Source organism: Eublepharis macularius, chromosome 4 (assembly GCF_028583425.1).
Source record: "Eublepharis macularius isolate TG4126 chromosome 4, MPM_Emac_v1.0, whole genome shotgun sequence".
NCBI classification, from domain to species: Eukaryota; Metazoa; Chordata; class Lepidosauria; order Squamata; family Eublepharidae; genus Eublepharis; species Eublepharis macularius.
In genome coordinates, this window is record NC_072793.1 from 166,208,173 (window position 1) to 166,233,677 (window position 25,505).

The 25,505-nt window shown below is 46.1% G+C and overlaps 1 protein-coding gene across 1 annotated transcript; it reads right to left on the reverse strand.

Annotated features, from left to right (window-relative positions):
* Window positions 1–15,697: 15,697 nt before the first annotated feature.
* On the reverse strand, window positions 15,698–25,505 carry LOC129329393 (zinc finger protein with KRAB and SCAN domains 8-like). The gene is made up of 3 exons (XM_054978947.1): window positions 24,576–25,505; window positions 21,488–21,749; window positions 15,698–16,382 (listed from the first exon to the last, which is right to left on the reverse strand). The coding sequence occupies exons 1-3, from the start codon at window positions 25,365–25,367 to the stop codon at window positions 15,709–15,711; spliced, it is 1,728 nt and encodes a 575-aa protein (XP_054834922.1). The 5' UTR covers window positions 25,368–25,505; the 3' UTR covers window positions 15,698–15,708.

Genomic DNA, 25,505 nt, shown 5'->3' on the forward strand with positions numbered 1-25,505 from the left:
GAAAAGCTGCTTCCTTTGTGCTGTTCTGCTGATTTTCCAACAAGCTGGTCAAGATGTTGGCCTCCATGGACCTGTGATCGAATCCATTAGGGCAGTTCTTGGGATCTTTCCTACCAAGCCTAGCCTTTGTTTTGGCGGATGGCAACAGGGAATGGACCTGAAGCTTTCGGTCTTTGGAAAATGATGATAAAGGAGAGGGGAATATGATATTTACAAAATTATACATAGCAGAGAGAGCAAATACAAGAATTTTTCCTTCCTTCTCACATGATAGAGCTTGGCTGGTTATTTTTCCCATAATTGACTCATTGCCACAGAATGTAATGATAGCCGCTCACCGAGGGCCGTTCAAGTGTCATTCGTCACTTGTAGCCTGGCCCTTAGATGGCTTTAAAAAGAGAATAGAAAATGCCTGGTCCATGAGAACATAAGAAGAGCCCTGCTGATCCATCATCCTGCCTCACACAGCAGCTCACCACTTGCCGTGGAAGGCCAAGCAAACAGAGCGTAGAGGCTGAGGCCTCCCAGCACTGGTACGAAGAAGTTTACTGCTGGTGATCGTGGTCGTTCCCTTCAATCACGATGGCTAGTAGCCGTTGATAAGCACCAATGTCTATCGGTCATGATGGCTAAATGGAACTTCCATGTTTGAAGGTTTGTGCCTCTGATATTTTAGGCTGCTTATTGAGCCCCTGGTAGACTTCCATACTTAATTGATGCTCATGGTAGATCCCAGTCAAGATTAAAAACAGAAATGGCCAATTGGCTCTTAGAGGCTCCTAAAGCAATTTTAGCTGGCAGCTGGTGGTGCCTATGTCAAAGTCTGGATCAAAGATTAACTGTTTTCAGAAGCAAGAAAAAATTGTTTTCAGCATAATGCTGCATATCTTTTGGACTTCTTATGTCACGTCCAAGTTCATTTGCGGTCACACAGAAGGGCTTGCAGCTAAGTGCACCTCCTTCACTCCTTAGGCCTTTTGTGCCAATACAATTATTTTAAGACTGTGACATCAAAGCAGTTCAGCCAATGGCTGAGGAGAGCTGGCATGCTAGAAAGCATTTTGTCAAGTTTCTTAAAGTTCCTCTGGTCTGGTTGTTGTGGGTTTTCCGGGCTGTATTGCCGTGGTCTTGGCATTGTAGTTCCTGACGTTTCGCCAGCAGCTGTGGCTGACATCTTCAGAGGTGTAGCACCAAAAGACAGAGATCTCTCTCTGTCTTTTGGTGCTACACCTCTGAAGATGCCAGCCACAGCTGCTGGCGAAACGTCAGGAACTACAATGCCAAGACCACGGCAATACAGCCCAGAAAACCCACAACAACCATCGTTCTCCGGCCGTGAAAGCCTTCGACATTCCTCTGGTCTTTTTATTGTGTTCTCACCATGGGTTTGAGGGGTAATAGTTCCTAAGCAAAATATATTTCTGGTTCCAGTTTCCTCTCTGGGGAATAGGTGGCTCTTGAAAATACAGGCTGACCCCTGTCTTAAACAATTTGGTCATAGATCCAGAGGAGTTAGCCGTGTTAGTCTGTAATAGTAAAGAGTCCAGTAGCGCCTTGAAGACCAGCCAACTTTACTGTAGCATAAGCTTTCGAGAGCCACAGCCCTCATGAATCTGACAAAGAGCTGTGACTCTTGAAAGCTTATGCTACAATAAAGTTGGTTGGTCTTAAAAGGTGCTACCAGACTCTACTATTAAACAATTTGGCAATACGTTGGGTCTATCATCCCGTTAAAATCCTACATGACTTGTGCAAAGGGTACTGGCATGTTTACTTAGAACATAAGGATATGGGAATAGCCCTGCTGGATCAGACCAGTGGTCCATCTAGTCCAACATCCTGTCTCATACAGTGGCCAGCAACGGCATAGGGGAGAAGGCCTTCCCCTGTCGTTGCCTGCTGGCACTGGTATTCAGAGATTGACTGCCTCTGAAGTCCTGTTGAGTTGAATAAGGCTTACTCCCAGGAACGTATGGAAGGGATTGCAGCCATAGTCAAATAATTAATGAATCAATTAAAGGTAAAGGTAGTCCCCTGTGCAAGCACCAAGTCATTTCTGACCCATGGGGGGACATCGCATCACGACGTTTTCTTGGCAGGCTTTTTACGGGGTGGTTTGCCATTGCCTTCCCCAGTCATCTACACTTTAACCCCAGGAAACTGGGTACTCATTTTACCAACCTTGGAAGGATGGAAGGCTGAGTCAACTTTGAGCCAGTTACCTGAACCCAGCTTCTGCCAGGATCGAACTCAGGTTGTGAGCAGAGCTTGGGCTGCAGTACTGCCGCTTACCACTCTGCACCACAGGGCAGTATCAATTAAATCTGCATAAAACATATTTATTCTGTGTACATACATGATGTAGAAGACACCATCTTGCAAGACGCATTCCATCGTGATGGAGAGTGAAGGTGGAAGGCTTCTAAGGTGACATCTGTCACCTGCAAGGCTGTTTTTTTTTTTAAAGAAGTACCTGTATTAAAAATAATTCCATGTTTTTAAAAAATGTGTTGTCCAGTAAATCAGGCTCACTCTTTTAGGTGGCCAAAAGTTTTTTTAATTAATTGGGCAGAGTAGTCAACTGAATGCATGCTGTAGCCCCAAAGAGAGAGTGAGACTGAGTGTGTGCGCATGCACATGCTTGCACACACATGCTTGCACCCTGTTGGGGGCTGTAGGTTTCTGAGGCCAGGAGCCAAGGACATGTGTGTCTGCAACTGTGCTGCAAGTTCAGTTTAAGGTAGTTATATCAAATTTGCAAAAATTCACAGAATGGTTTATCTGAATCCGTTTACTCCAAACTCAGCTGCCCCCTCCCATCTAGCACATCTGCTCTTATAGATGCGCTCTGCCAAACAGAATAGTTCAGCTTGCCCCTAAGGATGCCAGCTGCAAGAGCTCACCTGCTCCTAAGGAAGATGAGATAATTCCGTCACTCTGACATTTTTTAAACCCAACTTCACACACATCCCCCTTTTCTCTGATAGGCCCTCTGTGCTGTTGTCAGGCTATGGATGACAGGCTATGGCAGATAGATCCCTGTACCATTGTGGCAAGAAACCCAGGCTCTTGGTTAAATGGCTTTATTCAGAAATCGGACCATTTCCACAGATATGTCCATAGAATTACTCAGAAGCAAGGTAAGCATCTAAGCAGTAAAACAGGAATAGTGACCTGTGGGAAAATCCTTCCCCCTCCCAACAGTAAAACAGGACTTTTGGCGCGAACTTGTCTTGAGAATGTCTCACATATTTGTACTATCAAGTCTAGACACTGAGAAAGCAAGAGATCAAAGTTGAGGCATAGCAGAGCATGGGAGTGAGCAGTGTACAAGGTCAGAAGCACTGAAAGGCACCAGGAGCTTCAATAAGCCTGTGAAATAGGCATTGGCAATATGACATCAAGTTATAGCATGAAACATTGGTTCAGAAACAATATGTCGGCATTAAGTATGGCATGGATAGGGTACAGACATGACAGCTGGTAGAATCTTTTAAGATTTATTCTATGACATCACAGCAAGTCAGCCAGTGGCTAAAGGGAGTACACAGGTTCAGAAACATTTTGTTAATTTTTTTTTAAGTTTCTGTGTCCTTGGACTTACAGCAGTAGCAAAACACTGACTTGTTTGTAATCCATGTTTTAATTTAGGATTTCATTCCCATCAGGCTCCATCAATTCCCTCAACAGCCTGTGGAGGAGGACATAGTCCACCCTTTTGCACCAGTTCCCCTCAGATGACCAATCTGCACTCCCTGAAATAATTGGGGGGTACTGTGCAAAAGGGGGCACACCATGCCCAACCCATTTCATTTTGGTAAGTGAAACACTGGAAGCATTACACTTTGGAATATTTTGTCCTGAGTTCTTGTCTGGTAACTGTGTGTGTGTACTATTATTTCCCTGACCCATCTGTCATGGAGGCTACTGGATCCTCACTTTAGAGTTTCGCTGTGAAATACCTCAGTCTTAGAAGTATATTATCTACTTTCAATGGGTACCAAATGATCAATTTGGAAAGAAAGCAGTTTCTGGGCTCAAAAACCAAGAGCGTGTTCAAGAGGAAGTCAGATTGCATACCAGAAGCAACCAAGAGGGAGTGTTGTTATTTTAGGGGGAGGAGGGGATCCACAAAACTAAATAGGAACAAAAGTAGGAAGAGGTAAGTTCCTCCATCAACCAGAAGGACTGCATGCTGAATATAGATTTGTTTCATATCATTATCGACGGACGTCAGTTCTAATGCAATACGGTTCAACAATCACTTGCTCAATCAGTCGAGTCATCACAGGATAAGGGATTGAGGGACGTACCTAAGGCCTACCCAACTTCTGATCTGCCGTGCTGTATGCTGCTAAATAGTAACGTGGTAGCTCAGCCAGAGTTGAGTTGGGGACTGAATCAGACCGTTAAGTTCATCTAAGTCATCACTATAAACTCCAATTGGTGGAAGGTCTTTGGACAGTCTTTTCCAACCCCTGGGTTTGAAGCAGCAACCTTCTGTATATAAAGCAGGCATTCTGCCACAGAGCCTTGGGCCCTCCCAAAGCAATGAGGAGTCCTCATAAGAATATATGAAGCGGCCTTATTGCCAAGTCAGATGATCTAACTCAGTCTTGTCTAGCCCAGGGGTCCCCAACCTTTTTGACACTGTGGGCACCTTTGCAGTTCTGACACAGTGATGGGTGCAGCCGCAATGAAGAGCCTTATGCTGTGATGGCAGCTGCTGCCAAAGCAACATTTTAAAAAATTGCACAGCCAAACGAATCTCCAAAGACTGATCAGAAGCAAAAGCCCTACCAGGCTCCAGGCACTTTCTAAAAATACTTGCAGGCACTGGGACGCCCATGGGTACCAGGTAGGGGACTCCTGGTCTAGACTGGTAAGCATCTTTCCAGGTAGATCTCCCCACTCTGGAGATCTTTTTAATGAGATCCTCGGGGTCAAACTCGGGACCTTCTGTCATGCAAAGCAGATGCTCGACCACTGACTTGATGGGCAGCACCCAACTTAGTGGATCATGAACTATGAAGGCTTGATGTATGTGCACGAGTGAATCAGTATGGTCTCTGATGGGATTCTAATGCACTGATCTTTCTCTGGATTGTATACAATGCTGCTTTGTTTGAGTAATGTTACGGATTTCTAGCTGCATTTAAAAGATTTTTTTAAAAATGGGTTGATATGTCCACAGGCCTAACCATTCCAAAAGAATGCATTTTTTGGGAGGAGGAATCCCCTCCAAACTTTAAAATGTAGCAATATTCCGCCTCTGGGACTAATGGCTGCCTATCATTTCATCTAGATTTAAAATCCAGCTTTCTGACATGCTCTGCCTAATGGTATATTTTCAAGAAGGAAAAAAATTAATTTGGTAGCACTTTAAGATTCTAACTATTGGCTTTGCTGATTTCTAAGTTGGCCCCCGGTCAAAGCACTAAGCTAGCAAAAGTTAGAGTTCAATATTTATCCTGAGTAGAATCACTTTTCCTGGAATGTACTACTTCAGGATGCCCGTGGAACGCCGCGTGATCAGAATCGTCCACCACCCTCCATATAAACAAATCTTTCTGTACATAGAAAACTAGCTGGAGAAGGTGTTCTATCTTAACCACTAGATTCTATTTTTCTCTATGCTGGGCATTTTGTTCCTGATAAACAGTGATTTCCCATCCCTGTCTGAAGCTGAAATAGTACATTCTAGGAAATACTGTACCACTCAATTCTGCTGCACGTCTCACGTGCCCCAATGAAAATCCGAGGGACCCATTAAACTGTGCCTAAATTGTGCCCTCGGCTCCAGTGGATCTCAGCAATTCAGGCCTGGGCCACGTTGTTCATCTCTTATTTTTTATGCTGAATCAGATGCCATTTTCATTTGGATGATGTGATACCAGCTTTCCCCTTTCCATAATTTGATTTGCTTTTCTTCTCTCTTTTTTAACACCTCCACTTCCCTTTCCCCGTTATTTACTTTAAATAAATAAAATATACAAACAGAGCAACCGTGTGGCATCTGCAGATATTTCTTCCTAGGCGCCTCGAACTCTGCAGCATTGCTAACAGGTGAGAAAGTGTGGACCTACACAAACCCTGAATTAGGAAGGTGCTCACCTGGAAGCAATTTTGTTTCACCCTAGGTGAAACATGCCGTGGTACATGGCAGGAATTTGCTCTCCCACCTCTGGTGTCTGAGGAGATCTGTCCGCTGAACAAAGCAGTTACCACAATCGGAGCATTTATATGGTTTCTCACAAGTGTGGACTCTCCGATGCCTAAGAAGTTGGAGCTCTGATAGAAACTTTTCCCACAGTACGAGCATTTATATGGTTTATCTCCGACAGGTATTTCCCGACACATTACAATGCCTGTGCTCTGATTGAAACTTTCCCCACAATTTGAACATGTAGAAGACTCCTCTGTTGTGTGGTTTTTCTGATGTTTAAGATTGTCAGAGCTTTGGCTAAATCCTTCACACTCAGTGGATGAACTTTTTCTCGTACCATCCTGGACTGTGGTGATATGGCCATCTTGGTCGCTTGCCTCACAAGTAATGGGACCCTCCGTTCTTTTCCCTTGGTGATCTTCCTCTTGCCTCTCTGGTTCTGTTTACTGTTGACTACTGGGTACCCAACTGGCTTTTCCACTGGATATTCCAGCTTGCTCAGAATTTCCCTGCTGAAGAAACTTCCTTCGCTTCCCTCTGCTGCCCATCACTTGCTGGGACAAACACAAATCAAAATTCATATTGGAAAGGACTGAGTTTGGGGGTGTAATAGTAAAGAGTCCAGTAGCACCTTTAAGAGTAACCAACTATATTATAGCATAAGCTTTTGAGAACCACAGTTCTCTTCGTCAGATGCATGGAGGGTATGAAGAAACAGGCCAGATATATAGGTGGTGAGGGGAGGGAGTAGATGTAAATCAGTTGCAAAAGTCATGAAAGAGGCGGATTGCACAATCCAGGCTGAGTGTGACCCCTCCCCTCCATAGCTGAATCTGAACAGAATGCCTGAAAGGCCGTTACTTCTGATAATGAGATAATAATTCATAGTTTCTATTCAATCCAAGTCCGACTGAGTCAAATTTACATATGAATTCCAATTCAGCAGCTTCCTGTTGGAGTTTGTTTTTTGAAATGTTTCTGTTCAGCTACAGTGACCTTTAAGTCCTTGATGGAATGTCCTGGTAGATTGAAGTGTTCTCCCACTGGTTTCTGGATGTTACCATTTTTAATGTCAGATTTGTGTCCATTTATTCTTTTGCGCAGAGGTTGGCTGGTTTGTCCAATGTACAGAGCAGATGGACAATGTTGGCACATGAGGGAATATATCATGTTGGAGGATGAGCAGCTGTAAGAGCCAGAGATAGTGTAGTTGCCATTGGATCCTATGCTCATATTCTTCGTCAGATCCATGGAGGGTATGAAGAATACCCTCCATGCATCTGAGAAAGAAAACTGTGGTTCTCAAAAGCTTATGCTACAGTAAAGTTGGTTAGTCTTAAAGGTGCTACTGGACTCTTTACTATTTTACTACTACAGACTAACACAGCTAACTCCTCTGGGGGTGTAATGTAATTAGGACTTCTGCATCTTCAAGACTCTAGGGTATACCATACAGCCTGCAATCCGAAGCAGCTATTTCCTACCAGGAAACTGATCTCTATACTGAATAGAGAGATAAGATTCTTATCTTATTAAGATGCTAATTTCTGCTCTAATCAAGCTGCATTGTAACATTGTACCTTTACATCCTGACTCCCTTATTTGCTTCACCCCTCCCACCTCCTGACTGGGATATAAAGGCTCAAGGATCTCCATTCTGCTTGTATCTGAAGAAGGTAGCGTTGACTCTTGAAACCTTATACCCTGAAAAACCTTGTCGGTTTTTAAGATGCCACTGGGCTCAGATCTTGCAAGTGATAAGTTGTAATTCTGGAGCTTAGTAAACCTAAATCCCAGGGAGCTCCCTTTAAGGACCTCCAAAAGACCTTTCTTTGCCTGAGGCTCTACAGAACCTTTGTCAGTCCAAGGATGATCCTGGCATAGGTGGACTCACAGCTAGACAGTGCCAGGAAGCCTCAGCATGAGCTGGGAAGCTGACACTACTTTTCATATGACCTATGCCACATGCTGATTAAGCGGCCTTGGGCAAGTCACTCCTTCCTCCAGTCCCCACCAGATGAGACAGAGAACAGGATAATGGCTCCAGACCTCACCCGATCAGAAGGAGCATCTGAAGACAGAGGGTTGGAAGTAGGACCCGCTGCCAATAGCAGCCAATCCACTTGAGACACCTATGGAGACACAGCATCATTGGCATCCAGTGGGAACCCTTCACTTGTCCTTTATCAGCTCTTCAGGGCCATGCAAACCTCTGGGAAGATGTTCCTTTGAGCTTTTTCATCACGGCCCTTTCCCATCAACTGTTTCCCATTTGTTATGAGACAAGAAGATACATTTTTTAAAATACTTCAAGTTGCATCTTGAAATCTTCATGGCCACCCCTGCTTCCTCTTTTTCTCTTCCTCTATTGGGAGGATACTGTTTGTTTGTTTTTTAAATAAATTAAAACTCTCTAATGTGAATAACCATAATGCCCTTCTTGAAAAGCAGGTAGTAGCAAAAAAATAATAATGCATGAAGGTAATTCATCTCCTTGTCTCTGATGGTGGCAGAAACTGGGTGATCTAATCTTCACTGGGGAGGCAAAATTCAGCTCAGTTCATTTCTGAGTGTGGCTTATTGCTTTAAAAGGCTTAAATTTACATTGGCTGCCTTACACAACTTTGGGCCCGAGTACCTGAACCTGCCCACCAGTTACCATCTTCACTGAAGGCCACGTTCTCTGCACCTCCAATATGGGATGAAGGGTGGATGAACACCAAGGCAGGTCCTTCTTGGTTTTAGTGCCAAAAATATGAAATCCTGCCCTGCCCCTTTAAGTCTAGGGTGGCCTGGTGTACTCTGCTCCAGACAGAGCTGAGACTATTGTGAGTTGTATTTTAGTGACATCTAAATTTGCATCAATGAATGTAAATTAACATGTGCAAAGTTCGTGTGAATTTTGGCTTCCTTCTTTTGTGAGTGTTTGAACTCTCTTTTTTTTGGTCAGCCATGTATGGTCACTCACTCACAGGCTCACTTGACACCAAAGTTGTACAATAGATGCCATGTAAAGATGTTTTTATCTTACCCCTGCTTTGGATAACTGCTTCTTCTTCAGCGGTGCTAACAATTTATATATTTGTCCTCTTGTGCTGATTTTTAAAGAGGATGTGATGCTGACATATTTTACTCATTCATAGCCTAATTTTTTTTTAAAAAAAATGGTTTTAACTGCTTGTTTTAATGGTTTTCTTCACCTATGTTTTACTTTGAGTAACCACAAGGGGGCTCACCAACAAATTCCAAAACCAAACACCATGTAATGAACTTCATCAGGACCCCTTTTTAAAAAAGATGCATTTTTATATAGTTTTTGGATGTTTTAGTTGTTCTCAACAGAATGTACTGTGCAAATTTTGAACTATGATTTAACTAGGTTTTTAAGTTCTCCATGAGGCATAGGGTTTTTAAAAATAATATAATAACAACATTCGATTTATATACTGCCCTTCAGGACAACTTAATGCCCACTCAGTGCGGTTTACAAAGTATGTCATTATTATCCCCACAACAATAATCACCCTGTGAGGTGGGTGGGGCTGAAAGAACTCCAGAGAGCTGTGACTAGCCCAGGGTCACCCAGCTGGCTATAAGCGGAGGAGAGGGAAATCAAACCCAGCTCTCTAGATTAGAGTCCCACGCTCTTAACCACTACACCAAACTGGCTAAAATAATTTTAGTGATATCCTTGTGAGCCACACAGATAATGAGATACGTTAAATAAAGAAATTAGGAAGCAAGCAAGAATGAAAAGGGCCAGATCAGGACCAGCATACCCGTATCTTCTCCCATATGAACCTATCTGTAAAGTACGGCCATTTTTTTGCACCCATGTCACTGCCAGGGCACCCTACTCCTGGGGAAAAGGGGCCACAGCCCAAAGGAAAGCAGCCGCTCAACTGCAGAGCAGAGCTAGTTAGGCCTGCAAAGGCAAGGGAGGAGCAGATAGGAGCTCCCTATGTACCAAAGGCCTCCTCTGGGACTGGGATCAAGGCCTCTTTGAAAGAAAGGGCCTGCTGAGAAGTAGAGAACCAGGATACAAGGCCTGAGCTGAAGGAGATACGAACGGCTGGCAGAAATCTAGAAAGGAGCAGTGGGCAATTATGGTTCGAGCCTCAGCAAGCTACAGATTACCAAGTCTTCTGGAGATTCGGAGGGCAACGTTCCTGGCCCAGAAGGAAGCCAGACATAACTTTTCCTTCCTGACTTCCTCCAGGATTAACCCTGCAGAAACTTATGAAGGAACTTATGAAGCTTGGAGAAGGATTCAAGCTGGGAAAACAGCCTCAGCATCTAGATGTGAGTAGGTGGAACTAATAACAGCGGCAGCAACAGTGCGCTTGTAAACCACCCTTCTGGACAAATAAGTGCCACATTCAGAGCGGTGAACAAAGTTAGTGTTGTTATTATCCCAATACTGCTGGGGAGCTGAGGCTGAGTGGAGTGGTTTACCCACGGCCACCTGCAGAGCTCATGGCAGAAGTGAGAATTGAACTAGCAGAGTACTGATTTATAGCCTAACCACTTAACCACTATGCTACAGCAGCTCATCAGAAGTGAGATGAAATGGCCAGGCTACAAGGGAGCAGTTAGCCCCTGGAGCTGGTGAGCTGGCACTGTAAAGGAGGCATCCTGGGAAGGTGGCACCTCCCAAAGGTCCCCGGTTGGGGTTGGGGGAGGCTTTACAGGCTATTTTCTACATACTGTTTTAAATGAGCCAGGTAAATATTGCAGAATGAACACTATTTTTAGTGCAATCCTAGTTTGTGGACGTCCTTCTAGTGCGTCTCTTATCGTTTGGGGTTTTCGTTCCCATCCCCTTTGTTGAACGGGTGATTTGCCACTCTCTGTGACTGACATTAAAGTTACTACCCCCTCTCCCAATGCTCTCCATAGCCAGGATTCAAACGAGAGTCACCTTTGTCTTTTTTTTCCTTCATGATTTCCCAGACAGACCTATTGGAAGCAACATCATTTTGAAAACAAGTTGTAGAAAAGACGGATAAACATATAGGGGGGAAAAATCAACACCCAAAAAATTACAAACTTTATTGAATATCTCCAAAACTTGAGGAGGGAAGAATTCATTGGCAATAATCCCAATTTAAAAATCCATTATTTGGGGGGAATTATCACACTGCAATAATTAATTTTCCTCAAAAAGGCAGAGGGGGACATCCCTGATTACCAGTTTGGAGGAGACTTGATACAAATACGTCACTTCAAAAACTACTTTTCCCTAAATGAATGGGCAAATATAGGGAGTTTCAAACTTCCCAACCTCACTGCTTCCATTTTGACAAGTCTGCTGGAACCCGTGTGTGTTGCAAAGGATTCTGGGGCACGCTCCAGTGTGTGCATTCAATTAATGAAGAACAAGAACTATGCTTGTTAAGTCTCACTTGTTGCTCGGTCTGTACAAAATCCCCGTTCTTGCTGAGGTGGTAAACTGCTCAGTGGACAAGAATCAATTCCGACTGCAGGCGTGGGCTCACGTGCTGGGACGTTTGCTCGTGAGGAGTGAAAACAGATTCCTGTATCCAGAAAACTACTCCGCCAGAGTGAGGCCCTTTCTCCTGCTTTCTCAATGGAGGAAATTATTTGTACAGCAAAACATTCAATCTCATGATCTCTGCAGCTGGGATCATACAACTTCCCCACAGCAGTTTACTCTCTCAGTGAGAAGAACTAGGCTTGAGGTAATGTTTACATTATTCATTAAAACAGGGCTTTTTTCTGGGAAAAGAGGTGGTGGAACTCAGTGGGTTGCCCTCCGCGGCAATCTCAACTCCCCTCTGTCTGGAGATCAGGGGGCGGGGCCACCGACCATGTGACCATTTTCAAGAGGTTCTGGAACTCCGTTCCCCCGCGTTCCTGCTGAAAAAAAGCCCTGCATTAAAATACCCAGCCTTTTGCTATGATTGAGGCAGCCGGAAAGCACACCACCTTTCCTTTGCATGTTGCATGTGGAATGGGTAGAGAACTGAGGGCGGAAGACAGACGGTCTCACCGCGAATCTCGTCCACCATGTGAAACTTCTCAGAAGATTCCGAAGAAGCACCAGGGGCCATAGTTTGAAATTACTGGCACTCGATACTAGCTTGTTTCTCTTTGGCTAAGCAAGGAAAGTTCCTCGCTTAGCAGAAGAGAGTTAATGGATCCAACACATGTATTTGTTTATGAAACTGTCATGATCCAAAGTTTAGGACCACTTGAAGGTGACCTCAGGTGGTACTGGGGGGTCACATAACAGATTCCTACCAGGACCTTCCGCCACAGTGAAGACTCACCTCTCTGGCCCATTTTTCCTCTCCTACTTCTCCATTTCACTTTTTGACTTGAAGAGGGGAAAAACGCTTGCTGCAAATGAAAAATGGGAAAGCAACTGAATTTCCTGTATCTTCAGTAAGCAGGACTCTTTCCCCCGTCTCCCCTAGGTTGTCCAAACCCCACATTAACCACTTTATTCTTTTCCTGATACTTAAAAAGCTCAAAACACATTTACAAAATAAATACATTTTGCAGGTATGTATGGAGTCCATTTAAAAATCAACACTTCTTAAAACTGCAAAATTGAACTGTGTTCCCGTAATCTTCAGGAAACCAAGTCCCAAATGCCAGCCTGAAAAGTCTTTAGAAATTGATTGTCTCAAGTTTGATGAAGGAAGGGTTGGTTTTATATCTTCAATGAGTTTCAAAGGGGCAGCCTGTGTCAGCCAGTGAATAGAGCTGCATTCGAACCCAGAGGCGCCAACTGATCAAAAAACACAGGGCTACACTGTTCCTGCACATGCACCTGTTCCTGCACCTTTAACAATAGCTTTCTCTGCAGAATTTAGCAGATTAAGTTGGGGTAAACATGACTGCCTACCAAAACCTATAGTTCAAGGTAGTGTTCAAAGCACAGAAGCAAGGGGTCATTAAAATATGTTGGCAACCCTAAGGGACTCTGGGAGGCCCAAAAGCAAATTCCACCATTACCATGGACTTATACAAGCAGGAGTTGCAGCTGGTATAGTCCTTCCTGGATCCTACCCTTTCAGACTGCAGATGGAAGAAATTGCATGTTTGAATATTTCCCTATGTAAATAAATTCTGTGTATGGAAAGACATTATGGAGAATGGCCCAGCCAAAATCCTTGAAGTGCTAGTTTTCTATGTGCAGGGAGGTTTTTAAAGGGATGAGCAAACATGCAATTCCATCACAGAGGTACAGTCCAGCTAGGCCATGCATATTCTGCATGCATGAATCAGCTGTTAACCCGATCCATGTTCCCTCTGATACATACATGGAGCTACTAGCCGCCAGTCATTCTAAGGGCAGAAACAGATCCCATGTTCCCACAGCATCAGGTCTATAGATCAGCTCTGGTCTACTGAAATGAATGAAGAAGTCAGAAATCCAAGAGCGCACAGCATCTCCTCTGCCCGCTGGGATCAGGGTGATGGCGTGGTGCGCGCACACACGCACCCCCCCCACCTTTCCCAGAAGCAATGCCTGATGGAAATGACAACGGCTTAGTTCTCACTGAGGTAAGAAAATCTATTTCTCGGCTGTACCAAAGTGCAGGTGGGGCCTCATGCGACTTTTTATTTTAAATTTTCATCGCAACAGTCGACAAAGAGAATTACATCCCTTAGTCACAATACAGGAGGTGACAGCAGAGCATGAGATTAAAGCTCTCAAATGTAGGAAGAACTGGCTCACTTAAGTGAACTCTTCTGTGTGCAAAATAAACAAGCATGAAATATCCTTGTACGCAGAAATCTACCATGTCAGGGAGAAAGGTCTCAGCCTAAACATCTTCCTTCCTGCCCCCCCCGCCCCCGCCCCTCCACATGCACCCCTTGATATGCTAGATTTCTTTCTAGAAGGATTTTCTCTTTTTACACAAAAGAATGTTCAAACATGTGTCCACCACCTGCTGACTAGAAGTGATCGAGTTCAGACACAAGATTTACCACCTCATCAAGAACTAGGCCCAAGCAAAGGGCGGGGGGGGGGGGGGAGAAAATGACTCTGTGCTGTTTGACAAAATGTCCTTCTCTTGGAGCTCATATACTATGAAATGTCTGTGATAGGCAGAGACAGGGCAGCTGCTGCGTCTCTCCCCTCCCTCCATCAGCTTCATTGTTTCGTCCTTCACCTGCAAAGCAAGATTCCAGGTTTGCCAAGGTAGCACAAGGAAGGGGGACCTCAGGATGAGCCATGGATGCGCTTTTTCCTCACATTTCAAGAGGGGATGCAAAGGGATATGTCAAATGTCTGGATTAAAAGATGGCCACCTGACATCCCACTCACAGGCCTGCGTGATGCCGGAGCTGATGGCCTAGTTCTCACATGCAGAAGGCGGAGGAAGGAAGGGAGTGGTAGAACAAAGCTGTATCACTTCTGACAGCAGGAAGTGGATTTTAGCTTTGAATGTTCTTTTGCGGTTAAAAAAATCTTCTGTGCCAATAGAAAACAAGCACAGAGGGAGAAAGACTCTAGCCCCTTGCTCTTAGTTTTCGATTTGTGTCTCAAATACTCAAATAACGTGGTTCCCCCTGCCTGCAAGTCAAGTGGTACAATATATTCTACCACTTGAGGACTTTGCCACTTCATTCTCGTACATGTGTGAACCAGGCCAGAAACTGGGCTTGGAGCTCCTCTCATTGGAAAGGAAATAGTTCCTCTACCACTGAAGGGGAATAAAGCAGTTCAGAACTGTGTGACTGCAAGACCATTATTGTAAAAACTCAGAATATAAAGAGACAGCTATCCTAGAGGGGTAGCAGCGTTAGTCAGTTGCAGCAAGAACAAACAAGATCTTACAGCACCTTAAAGACTAACAAATCTTTATTCTAGCATAAGGTTTTGCAGAGCTTATGCCAGAGTAAAACTTGTTTTTCTTATACTGTAAGATGCCTGTTGATTAAAGAAGCAGCTGAACCTCAGCCTCAGTTCCCCATGTGTGAAATAAGTGTAAGAGTGATCTTCACGCACCCCCACACAGGACATCTCCAAGAGCAAACCCTAGAGAAGACTGTACATTTTCTAAATAAAAACAAGAAGTAGCAGCATCCGTGGGGTTTTCACTGGTGTTCTGGAGCTGACACAGCTCAATTTAGGCAGTGTTCCCTTCAATTTCTTGAAAGGTGTAAGAAGTTGAACAGGCGTATGTAAAATAATTTACATTTGCAAAGTGCTATACAATCTTTGCTCTCACAACAACCCAGTGAGGTAGGCCAGGTATTCCCATTTTATAACTGGGAAGTTGGGACTTGCCCAAGGCTTACCAATGAATCCCTGAGCCAGAACCAGAACATTCCAGCTCAAAGCTCACATGTTCTCCCACTGTAAACCCAGAGACTCTAAAACCTACAGCTGACACTGGCTGTCGACAGGGAGCCTGGATTACACCTTTTTGCATAGATATTATGAATTGTCCGGTTAAAAATTGCAAGGGGAGGGGAAGATTCTGGCAACCCTGCTTGTTGAGAAATGGGTGTTAAAAATCGAGAAGAAACTATTGGGGTGGAGGGAAAGGCAACCCTCGTCATTCCCACATCTTTCTTTTTGCTCCTCTGTTTGGCCTTGTGCCAAGCGTACGGGAAGTGGTGTCAGAGGTTGAAGGCGTGGGTGAGTCTGGAGTAGAGTCCTCCCTTGGTCCATCTGTAGGAGGCGGTTCAGGGACCGGGTCACATATGCCGCCGGGGACGGTCCCTGGTGGCACGGGGCATGGAGCTACCGGGCCAGTAGCAGGTTCCGAAGACATATTAGGCACATGACCAGCTGGTAACGTGGTTCCAGACCCTGACTCCGAGGGGCCCCAAGGCGGGTAAGAACTGTAGCCAGGAAATGATCCTTGTGGTGGAGACCTCTGGCCTGTAAATACTGCTGCGATGGCTGCCATAGTGACCGTTTGCCGCCCCAAGAACTCCCCCAGGTCATTGTGGGAGCGCTCAATGGCGTTGACCATCAGCTGGGCTGTGGCCCTGTCCTGCCGCCTCTCCTGTTTCCGGTGCTGCCGTTCCTCTTGCCTGGCCCTGTCAAAGGCCTTCAGGTCCTGTCTGTGCAGCCCCCGCATGGCATCCAACAGCATTGAGGGGGCCCGTGAAGCCGATTCGACGAGTTGCATGCTGGTCTCCAGGCGCTGCTTCCTGTTTCGCATCCTCCGGTTCCGCATCCTCTCCGCGTTTGTGAGGGGTCTCCGAAACTCTTGGACAGGGCCTGCAAGGAGGAAGGAAAAAAATTATACAGATCTGATTTTCTTTTTTCTGATAACTTTTAGCATGCCGGGATGTCAGACACTGTTCCTCCACAATGCACAACAACCCAAGCTCTTCCGATTCAAAATCAGAGGCGTGACAGGCCTGAGATGTAGGCCCCAGAGATCTAGGCAGTGGTACAATCTACCTACCTTTCTTTGATCCGTCAGGAATTTTAAACGTTGGCTCTTAACCCCCCTTCCACTTGGCCAAGACTCATATATAAGCTTCCTGGGTCATGTCTAAGCCCGTTGCAGACATTTTGCCTGCTGAAATGAGAGTTTCCTCAGCCACATTGACTTTGGCCCCCATCATTCTGTGCCTCCATTTTGTCATCCAATATGGGCCACTTTCTCAGTTTACCCCCCACGTGCACACACACAAAATAATTATTCCACACACTGCAATGGACACAGAAGAAGAATCCCACCAACCTCTCCTAGCGGCTAACCTGCAAATCCTTGCTTTGAGGAATAACAGGTAAAGGTTACAAGCAACCACCACCACCTCACAGGGTTATGCATATACTAGGATTCCACAACTGTTTTATGTAAGGCATCGATACCCAGTGCAGAATTCACAAACCTGGCAATCAGAGCTGTTGTCTATTTTTAAAGCAAGCGTGTAGCCCTTACAACAGGCTTGAAAATGTTGGGGGAGGATGCAGAATAAAATCGCAGAAGGTGAGTGTTTGAGGGGATGGCTGGACAGCTGCCCAGACTGTTCCATGGCCTGGTAAAGTTCTCTGCCCTTAGGAGATTACATGATACATACCTATATACATTTGCTCAACTGGGGCAGGGGAAATAATTCAGCTTTCCTTTGCAATGCAGTTGAGCAGCCTTGAGCTAACACACAGAGTTGGCTATTTTACTATTACTATTTTATTGTGGATTGACTGAAAATATTTTTATCATACTTTTTATCCACCTCGGGTCCCAGTAAGAAATAATAGTATTAATCGTAATTAAACAGCATGCCAACACAATGACATTCTGCCGGCTCACATTACCAACAGAGAACAAAATCCCCACGCCCAAAGCTCCCCCACACCCTTTATCAACACCACAGTAAAAGATATTCCTCAGGCAGTAGATCAGGAAAATAAATGACCGCACTCCCCTCTTCCCTCTATAACAATAATAATTACTTAGCATTTATTAAATGCTTTTTGGATATTTGTAACATTTGACCACAGTAATTCTTACAACAGTCCTGTAAGGCAGGCTGGTATCATTGCTAGATTGCAGACACGGGGGGTGGACTGAGACTGAGAAATGGTGGTTTGTCTAAGACCAGCTAATGAGTTGGAGACTGGGGTGAAATTCAAAGGAAGGATTTCCCAGCCCACCCTCTTCAGCCTAGTTATCAGTAAGAGGATAAAATGCCTGAGCTGTCCCATTTCGGACTGCAAGCAGGGACTTGCGTAAAAGAATGCCCCTCTTCACACACAAGAAAACCTCTACACACAGAAAATGAGCATATCAGGCTAAGCTGTAACCCTCATCCCCCCCTGACACGCTAGCTTTCAAAGTGCAAGGAATTTCTGTACATGGGGAGGGGGTCCGATGATATGGGCTCCCATTCCCCCAGCTGTATGAAGTGGTGAAGCCCTGACACAGGATTACTACCACATAGAGCACTCTGTATCAGCCACTGCACAAGCAGTCCTCAAACTGTGAGTCAGGAGGCCCTTGTGGGCTGCAGCTCTTTTGCAGATCAGAAGGGAGGCAAAGATACAGAGCGAGCCAGGAGGAGGCAGCACTAGGAAAACTGATGGCAATTTTTACCTCTGCCTAATGTGAAAAAGGGCCACGAAATGCACCCTACAGCATGGTGTGATGGATAAGGTGCTGAACTAGGATCTGGGAGACCCAAGTATGAATCCCTGCACTACTATGGAAGCTTGCTGGGTGCCGCTGGGTCAGTCACACCCTTTCCACAAAACCTACCTCACAGGGTTGTTGTGAGGATAAAATGGAGGAGAACAATGTATGCAGCTTTGGGTTCCCACTGGGAGAAAAGTGGGGTATAAATGAAGTCACAGACAGACAGACAGGCTTTGTGATTCTGGACCCTGGGCAAAAGTCCAGGTTGGGCCCCAGAATCACTGTGGCCACCCCTGGGCCACCTGCCACCCCTCAGGCCCAAACAAGAAGTGGCCCTCCTCCCATGCAACACAGGCGGGAGCCATCAGTGGAAGCAGTTGCCCAAGGCCCAGACTGGGTCGGCACAAGTGGTTACAGCGGGAGTCTTTTCTTTCACCCGTCCTCAGGAGGCAGGGCTGAGTGCGGCCTGGAGCAGCTGCCACAATTGCCCAATGGTTAAGGCCATCCTTGATATTTATCAATACTATGTAAAATAGATTTTTTTTCAGTGTTAAATTATGCAAGGGTCTTGTGTTTTATGTCCCATAAACAACAGGGTTTAGAACTAGGTCCCGCTTCAAAAACTCTTGAAAACCACTGCCCTAGGATTAGCACTAGTTTTGAGTGAAAAGGGCTTCAGCAGGGACCCCGAGCCTCCCTCATTTCCACTCTTGCTGGCTCTAGTATCCCTGCTGCTCCTTGTCAGTCCCCAGCCGCCACCCTTCTCCACCTTATGTTTACTGCAGATTGACAGTTTCCTGAGCAGCAACTGTGCTCCCTTCTGCGCTTTTTTCAGCGCACTAGGCATTGTGCAAATGTTCGTCACCAGCAGCCGACATTACTTTGGCAGACCAGAACCTGCTGTGTTGCGGCTCCTCTGCACACCGCTGACATTAACACTGGCATGTGGTCATGTTGGAAGAGCTGCTGATATTCCTGTTCCGCCCTCAGTAAGGGTAATAATAATAATAATACTGTTGTGGGAAGCTGGCATACCGGCTGTCTCTGGCTTTCCCCTGCCATCTCAGAGCAGAACCACAAGTGACAAAAGGCACAGATTGGACACTAGTCAGCTTCCCTCAAGTTTTGATGGGAAATGTAGGCATCCTGGTCTCGCAGCTTCGCTCTCTGACTGCTGTCCAATGGACTTTTCAACTGTCACTTGTCCAACATTCCGCCAAGCTGCCTACATTTCCCATCAAAACTTGAGGGAACCTGACAAGTGTCCAATCTGTGCCTTTTGTCACTTGTGGTTCTGCTCTCAGTGGTGTAAGAAACTTCCCCACGGGAGACTCTCAGCCATACAAGTGACATCAGAAGGGACACACACACTAGTCAGGAAGCAAGATCACAGCACCTACTTGCCTGGCATGTCGGCATTTCTGGAGGGGTGGCTTTGTCTTGGGATTTCAAGTCTGAGCTTTATCACATTGTTGCAGTCAGCATCTTGGTTTCCAAAATATACCAGGGGCCCAGTACCAGTGTTTCTCAGAATTCTGACTCCTCCTTCAGAACCTTCAGGGAATCCACAGTCTCATACTTGTGGTGTAGTGGTTAAGAGTGGTTAAGAGTGGCAGGACTCTAATCTGGACACCCAGGTTTGATTCCCCGCTCCTCCGCTTGAAGCCAGCTGGGTGACCGTGAGTCAGTCACAGCTCTTTCAGACCTCTCTCAGCCCCACCCACCTCACAGGGTGATTGTAGTTGTGGGGATAAAAATAACATTTTGTAAACCGCTCTGAGTGGGTGTTAAGTTGTCCTGAAGGGCAGTATATAAATTGAATGCTGTTGTTCAGGCAAATGTGGAGGAATTGCATGCACGTGCAGCCCAGAATTTGTGGACTGGTGACATAAAAAAAAGTTTCTGGACGGAACCCAGACGTTTTCTTCAGGCCACCAGCCAATCAGAATGCAGGACTTTGAAACAATCAAAACCGCAAAAGTCCTTAAAGGGGCAAGAGAAACAGGATATTTCAAATGGTTTTGACACCTTCTATGTTGACTCCCATTCCGTTAACATTTTATTTCTACAAAGCTAGAACCAGAAGCTTTACCCAAAGAAAAAGGCAAGTCCCCCTCCCAACAAATGCTGCCTTGGAATGCACTCTGATGGAAGGTATAGATAAATTTAGGGGAGATACTAGCAGGTACCACGAGATACAATGGCTATGAAATCATGTGTGTAATGTGCTGTCAAGTCACAGCCAACTTACAAGTTTTCAAAACAAGAGATGAACAGGGGTGGTTTGCCATTGCCTACCTCTGCATAAGACTTCCTTGGTGGTCTCCCATCGAAGTACTAACAGGGGCAACCCTGCTTAGCTTCCGAGATCTGATGAAATAAGTCTGGACTATCCAGGTCAGGGAAACCATTAGATTAGGACTTTTAAAAAAATGATTAGACAGATTGAATGGAGGATAGCTCTTCCCTCAGACAGCTACATGGAACCTCCACGTTCAGAGGCAGTGTACCTTTGAAAGTGAGGGGGGAGGACAAACCAGCCATGAGGAATCTGGAAGCAGAAAGCTAGATCAGATGATGCTCAGTAGAACTCAAGGATGATCCAGGCAGAATGCAAGATGTAGCCTGGATTAAAGTCAAGATTGCCCCTCTGTAGCTACAAGCTTAGCCCAATAGCTCTAATTAAATATTGTTACACTTTTGTTAATGTTTGTTACACGTTAGAACATCTTACTTAAATGGGTACCTGCTGCCAGACCTGTACCATTTCAGCCCACATGATCCCAGACAGACTGATTTATGGATCCCACCCCTCTTTGGGAGCTCATGTTACAGCCTGTCGTGTTCCCAACAATCGTACGAGACAAATGACTTGCCCAAGGCCACCTACTGAGCTTGGGAGTTCAGCCCAGTTTTTCCCCACACCAAGGCTAATGCTCTACCAATTATAGCACTGGGTTTCACTCCTGCCCAGTTTGTGAGATTTCACCAGGCGGCACACTTTCATGCCTTAGGGACAAGAACGGTGGGTTAAAATTTTCAAATGAGAGAATATTGATTTCCAACGTAGTGCACCGGATAACAAATTCCAGCTGCGCAGCAGCAATTGCAGCCAAATGAAATCTAGAAAGCGAACACATTGTTGAGGCACAGCAAAGACACCACTGGCTGTAGCTTCTACTGCACCACAACCCTGGAATGTTTGAATTACCCAATAGGAGCTGCAGGGAATCCTTACCGTAAGGTCGTAGACTCCGCCCACCTTCTGGGATTGGCTCCCTGCAGATCAGTGTCCTCCCAGCATCCAATGACAGTCGGTTAGACAAGATGGGATTTGGGGCCTGCTGTGCTATGGAAGGATACTGCGTCTGCTGGGCCATGGTGGGATACTGGACTGGGAGTGTCATGGTGGGATAACGGACCTGCTGGGCCACAGTGGGGTACTGTGCCTGCTGGCCCAATGGGGGGTTCACGACCACCTCCTCAAACGTCCACATCACCTGAAAAGGGCAAGAGGGAAATGGGATCATGAGACTCGGCATAACCTAAAGATGCCTTCCAACTTGACCTTGCAACCTCAGTGAGAAGAACCCTGGTAGACCCATAGCAAAGCTCCAGCATTCTGCTTCTGACAGGGACCAGGCATATTGATTGATTGATTTGACTTCCCTTAAAGCCCACCTCTCTTACTTAACAAGACTCAACGCAGATTACAAAAATCTAGAAAAAGGTTCATCACCACCGGTTGTGATAACTAAATGCAATAACCAATAAAGAAATGCAATAGAACTAAGATTACAGAACTGGAAAACAAAAGAACTGATATTACTGAGAAACCCACAAGCAGGTAACCAAGGCAAGTGTTCTGCGCTCTGCAGGTAGGCTTGGTCAAGTCTGCCCAGGAGTTGGGCTGCAGGACTAGCTAATGAGGCTTGGAGTATAGAATGGAGCCAGAGGCAAGGAACTTGGAGCTGGCGTACGGGGCTTGCACCTAGTGGACCGGTCGATCCAGGAAGGCAGTCTTCCCAGAGCTCAGCTTAAGTAGCCTGGGAGTTAATGTGGCTTAGCTGCACTTGCTGGTAGGTGTCAAAGCTCCTGAGGCTGGACGGTCTGTTGGCCAGGTGCCATGAAGGTCCACTCTCAGCACTCTCCTCTGGATCTACAGGAAGGCTGCACACAGCCAGTCTGGCACTTTGCCTCCTTTGCGCCACCTCAACTTTAGGATTTCTCCACTTCCATTCCTGCAGAGCGGGAGAGGGTCCTGGTGGGCTACAGGCCTGGGTTCGAGTCTTGCCTGGCAGAAGCCTAGCAGCTAATTTAGGGACCAGCAGCACAGTTTCTGTTGCAGGTTCTGGCAGGGCAGCCTCTGGTGCTGCTGGTTCCTCTTTAGCAGGCGTCTCCGCAGCGTTGGGCTCTCCTTGGTCCCCCTGGTCCTTCCCAGCCAATGGTCTTGGCTCTTTGGGCTCCTCCCTTAAGGACTCTGAGTCCCTGAACTGGTTGGAGAGGCTCAGAACAGCAACAGCCCTCCACTGTTGTTTATCTCCCAGCATCTGCTATTCTGAGTTATACGCATTTATCCCAACAACCCTGCAAAGGAGGACAGGTTGAGTGAACCTGGGTCTTGCAAATCCTAGTCCTACATTCACCATCTTGGGTCTTCAGTCAAAGAACCTCAAGCAGCAAGAAAAGACCCTGAGAACCCAGAGAACTGCTGCCAGGCCCAGGAGGTGAACTTGAGCTACGTGGACCCACAGAATAATGAAGACTACAATATATTTATTTATCTTATGTCATTTATAGTCCACCTTTCTCACTGAGACTCAAGGCGGATTACATAGTGTGAGATTAGTACAATCAGCAGCAAGGACATTTCCATAAACAATGTCATAGAGTAAATAAATACAAAGAGTACATAAATACAAAGACGTAGCATTAGCAAGAATCCAATATGGAGCTGAAGAATTGCTGAAATGGAACATAGTCAATTCTAGGACTTACATTAAACAACACGAAGCACAAGTAGTATATAGGGGCACATATTTAAAGCAACAGGTAATATGTGAGGCAACATAATGGTGAAATCTATGGTTCCTAACTCATTAGCAAAACATCTGGGACCCCTTTCCTACAATCCCGCCCTCTTAGCTGAGAAAAAAAGGCCTTTTGGAATCATTGTTTTGCATTGTTTGCGGAAAGCCAGCAGAGTGGGGGCTCTCCTGACCTCCTCAGGCAGGCCGTTCCACGGGGTAGGGGCCACCACAGAGAAAGCCCGTGTGCAGGCTGCTGTTGACTTCACCCATGTGCAGGCTGGCACCTGCAAGAGACCCTGTTTGGATGAGCAAAGCTGCCATGGAGGGACATAGGGAGGGAGGCGGTCCCCTTGGCATGCCGGGCCAAGGCTGTGAAGAGCTTTGTATGTAATAACCAATACCTTGAATTGAGTACAGTAACTGATAGGCAGCCAATGGAGTGACTGTAGGCTACCTATCAGTTACTGTGCTCAATTCAATACATGCTTCATCAAATGCATGCTCTAACTCAAGAACATTTCTGCTTAAATTAATGTTAGTCTACCAGACTCCCTTTTGTTTTGTTGTATTACTCATATTTACCTGAAAGATGGCCCTGAATGTAAGATGATCCCCCTAAAAAAAATTTAAACACAAAAGGTATAGTGGTTAGGGTGTTGGCCTCAGATCTGGGAGACCCAGGTTCCAATTCCCATTCCACCATGGAAACCTGCTGGGAGACCAAGGGCCAGTCGCACACTCAGCTGAACCTACCTCACAGGGGGGCTGTGAGGATAAAATGAAGGAGAATGAGGTCCACCGCTTTGAGTCCTCACTGGGGAAAAGGGCATGGTATAAATAAAGCAAATAAATAAATAAAATACATAACTGTAACTTGTATGCAAATTTAAGATGCCTCCCCTCTTTTCCTTGAACACACATGTGGAAAAAAACCCTCACCTTCCTTTCAGGTAAATAGGGTATTTTGTCATTTCTCCTAAAATTTGCATCAAATACATAATCAGAACCAGGGCTTTTTTTCAGGGGGAACGCGGGGGAACGGAGTTCCGGAACCTCTTGAAAATGGTCACATGGCTGGTGGCCCCGCCCCCTGATCTCCAGACAGAGGGGAGTTTAGATTGCGGTGCGGAGGGCAATCTAAACTCCCCTCTATCTGGAGATCAGGGGGGCGGGGCCACCAGCCATGTGATAATTTTCTCCTAGGGCAACCCACTGAGTTCCACCACCTCTTTTCCCAGAAAAAAAGCCCTGATCAGAACAATGAAAAAAACACACAACCCAAAACAGGTGTTCTACCTGCTGCTCTTTTCTCTGGGCCTCCCGTTGCCTCACGAGGAAATCTTCTGACAAGGCCACAGCTTGGGCGCAGGTGTTGGGGCCATGTTCTCGGACCCAGTTTTGGATTTCCTGAGGCAGGATAGTCAGGAACTGCTCCAAGATAAGCAGCTCCAGAATCTGCTCCTTCGTACGTCTCTCCGGCTTCAGCCACTGGTGGCAAAGTTCTTGGAGTTGCCGACAAACCTCACGAGGCCCCTCGGCCTCCTGGTAGCGGTGATGCCTGAAGCGCTGCCGTCGCATCTCCAAGCTGACAGTGTCCTCATTGGGAACTTCTTCCTTCACACCCCCATAGTTCCTTCTCTCTCGCTGGACCTGGCCACTGTAGACTGGCTGGGCTTCTCTGCCAGGCATCGCTTGCGGCACCCACCTCCCAGCCGGCCACTGGCTAGTGTTGGATGTGCCTTCATAGGAGGCCTGAAAGGAGTTAGAGTCCCACTGCAGGGACTTATGCAGTGGAGGGTTTCTCCACCCCGACTGAGGATACTGCACTGATTTCGGGAACTCTGGCCTCTGGGTCTCCCAGTGTTGCTGGAGTCCTTCATCTGGTTCCTGTTTTACCTGCTGAGGGGCTTCACCAGCTAAAAACTCCCGCATAGACCCAGACTGAAGGAAACGGGGGACTCCGCCTCCTGCAAGGTCATGGGTCGCCGAGTCCTGCTCCTCTGTTTTCATTGTTGGCTGCATCCCTGGCTCTGGGGCACCTTGAAACTGAAGATGAAGGGCAGCCGTTTCCCCTCTCCCGGTAGCCATTTGTTATCTGCAAAAGAAGTCGGGTTAGGGATCAGCAACTGAAGGCCCTCAGGCCAAATCTGGCCCTTTGAGGGGTGACGCCTGTCTCTTCCAGTGACCAACTGAGAAGTCAATGAAGGGATACACAGAGAAAAAGAG

Coding starts and splice junctions, on each gene's coding strand:
- LOC129329393 (XM_054978947.1), bottom strand. CDS start 25,367: ATGGCTACCGGGAGAGGGGAAACGGCTGCCCTTCATCTTCAGTTTCAA. Junction 21,750..24,575: donor CCCAGAGAAAAGAGCAGCAG/GTAGAACACCTG, acceptor TGCCCTTTTCAG/GTGATGTGGACGTTTGAGGA. Junction 16,383..21,487: donor GCGGAGTCTACGACCTTACG/GTAAGGATTCCC, acceptor TCCTCCTTGCAG/GCCCTGTCCAAGAGTTTCGG.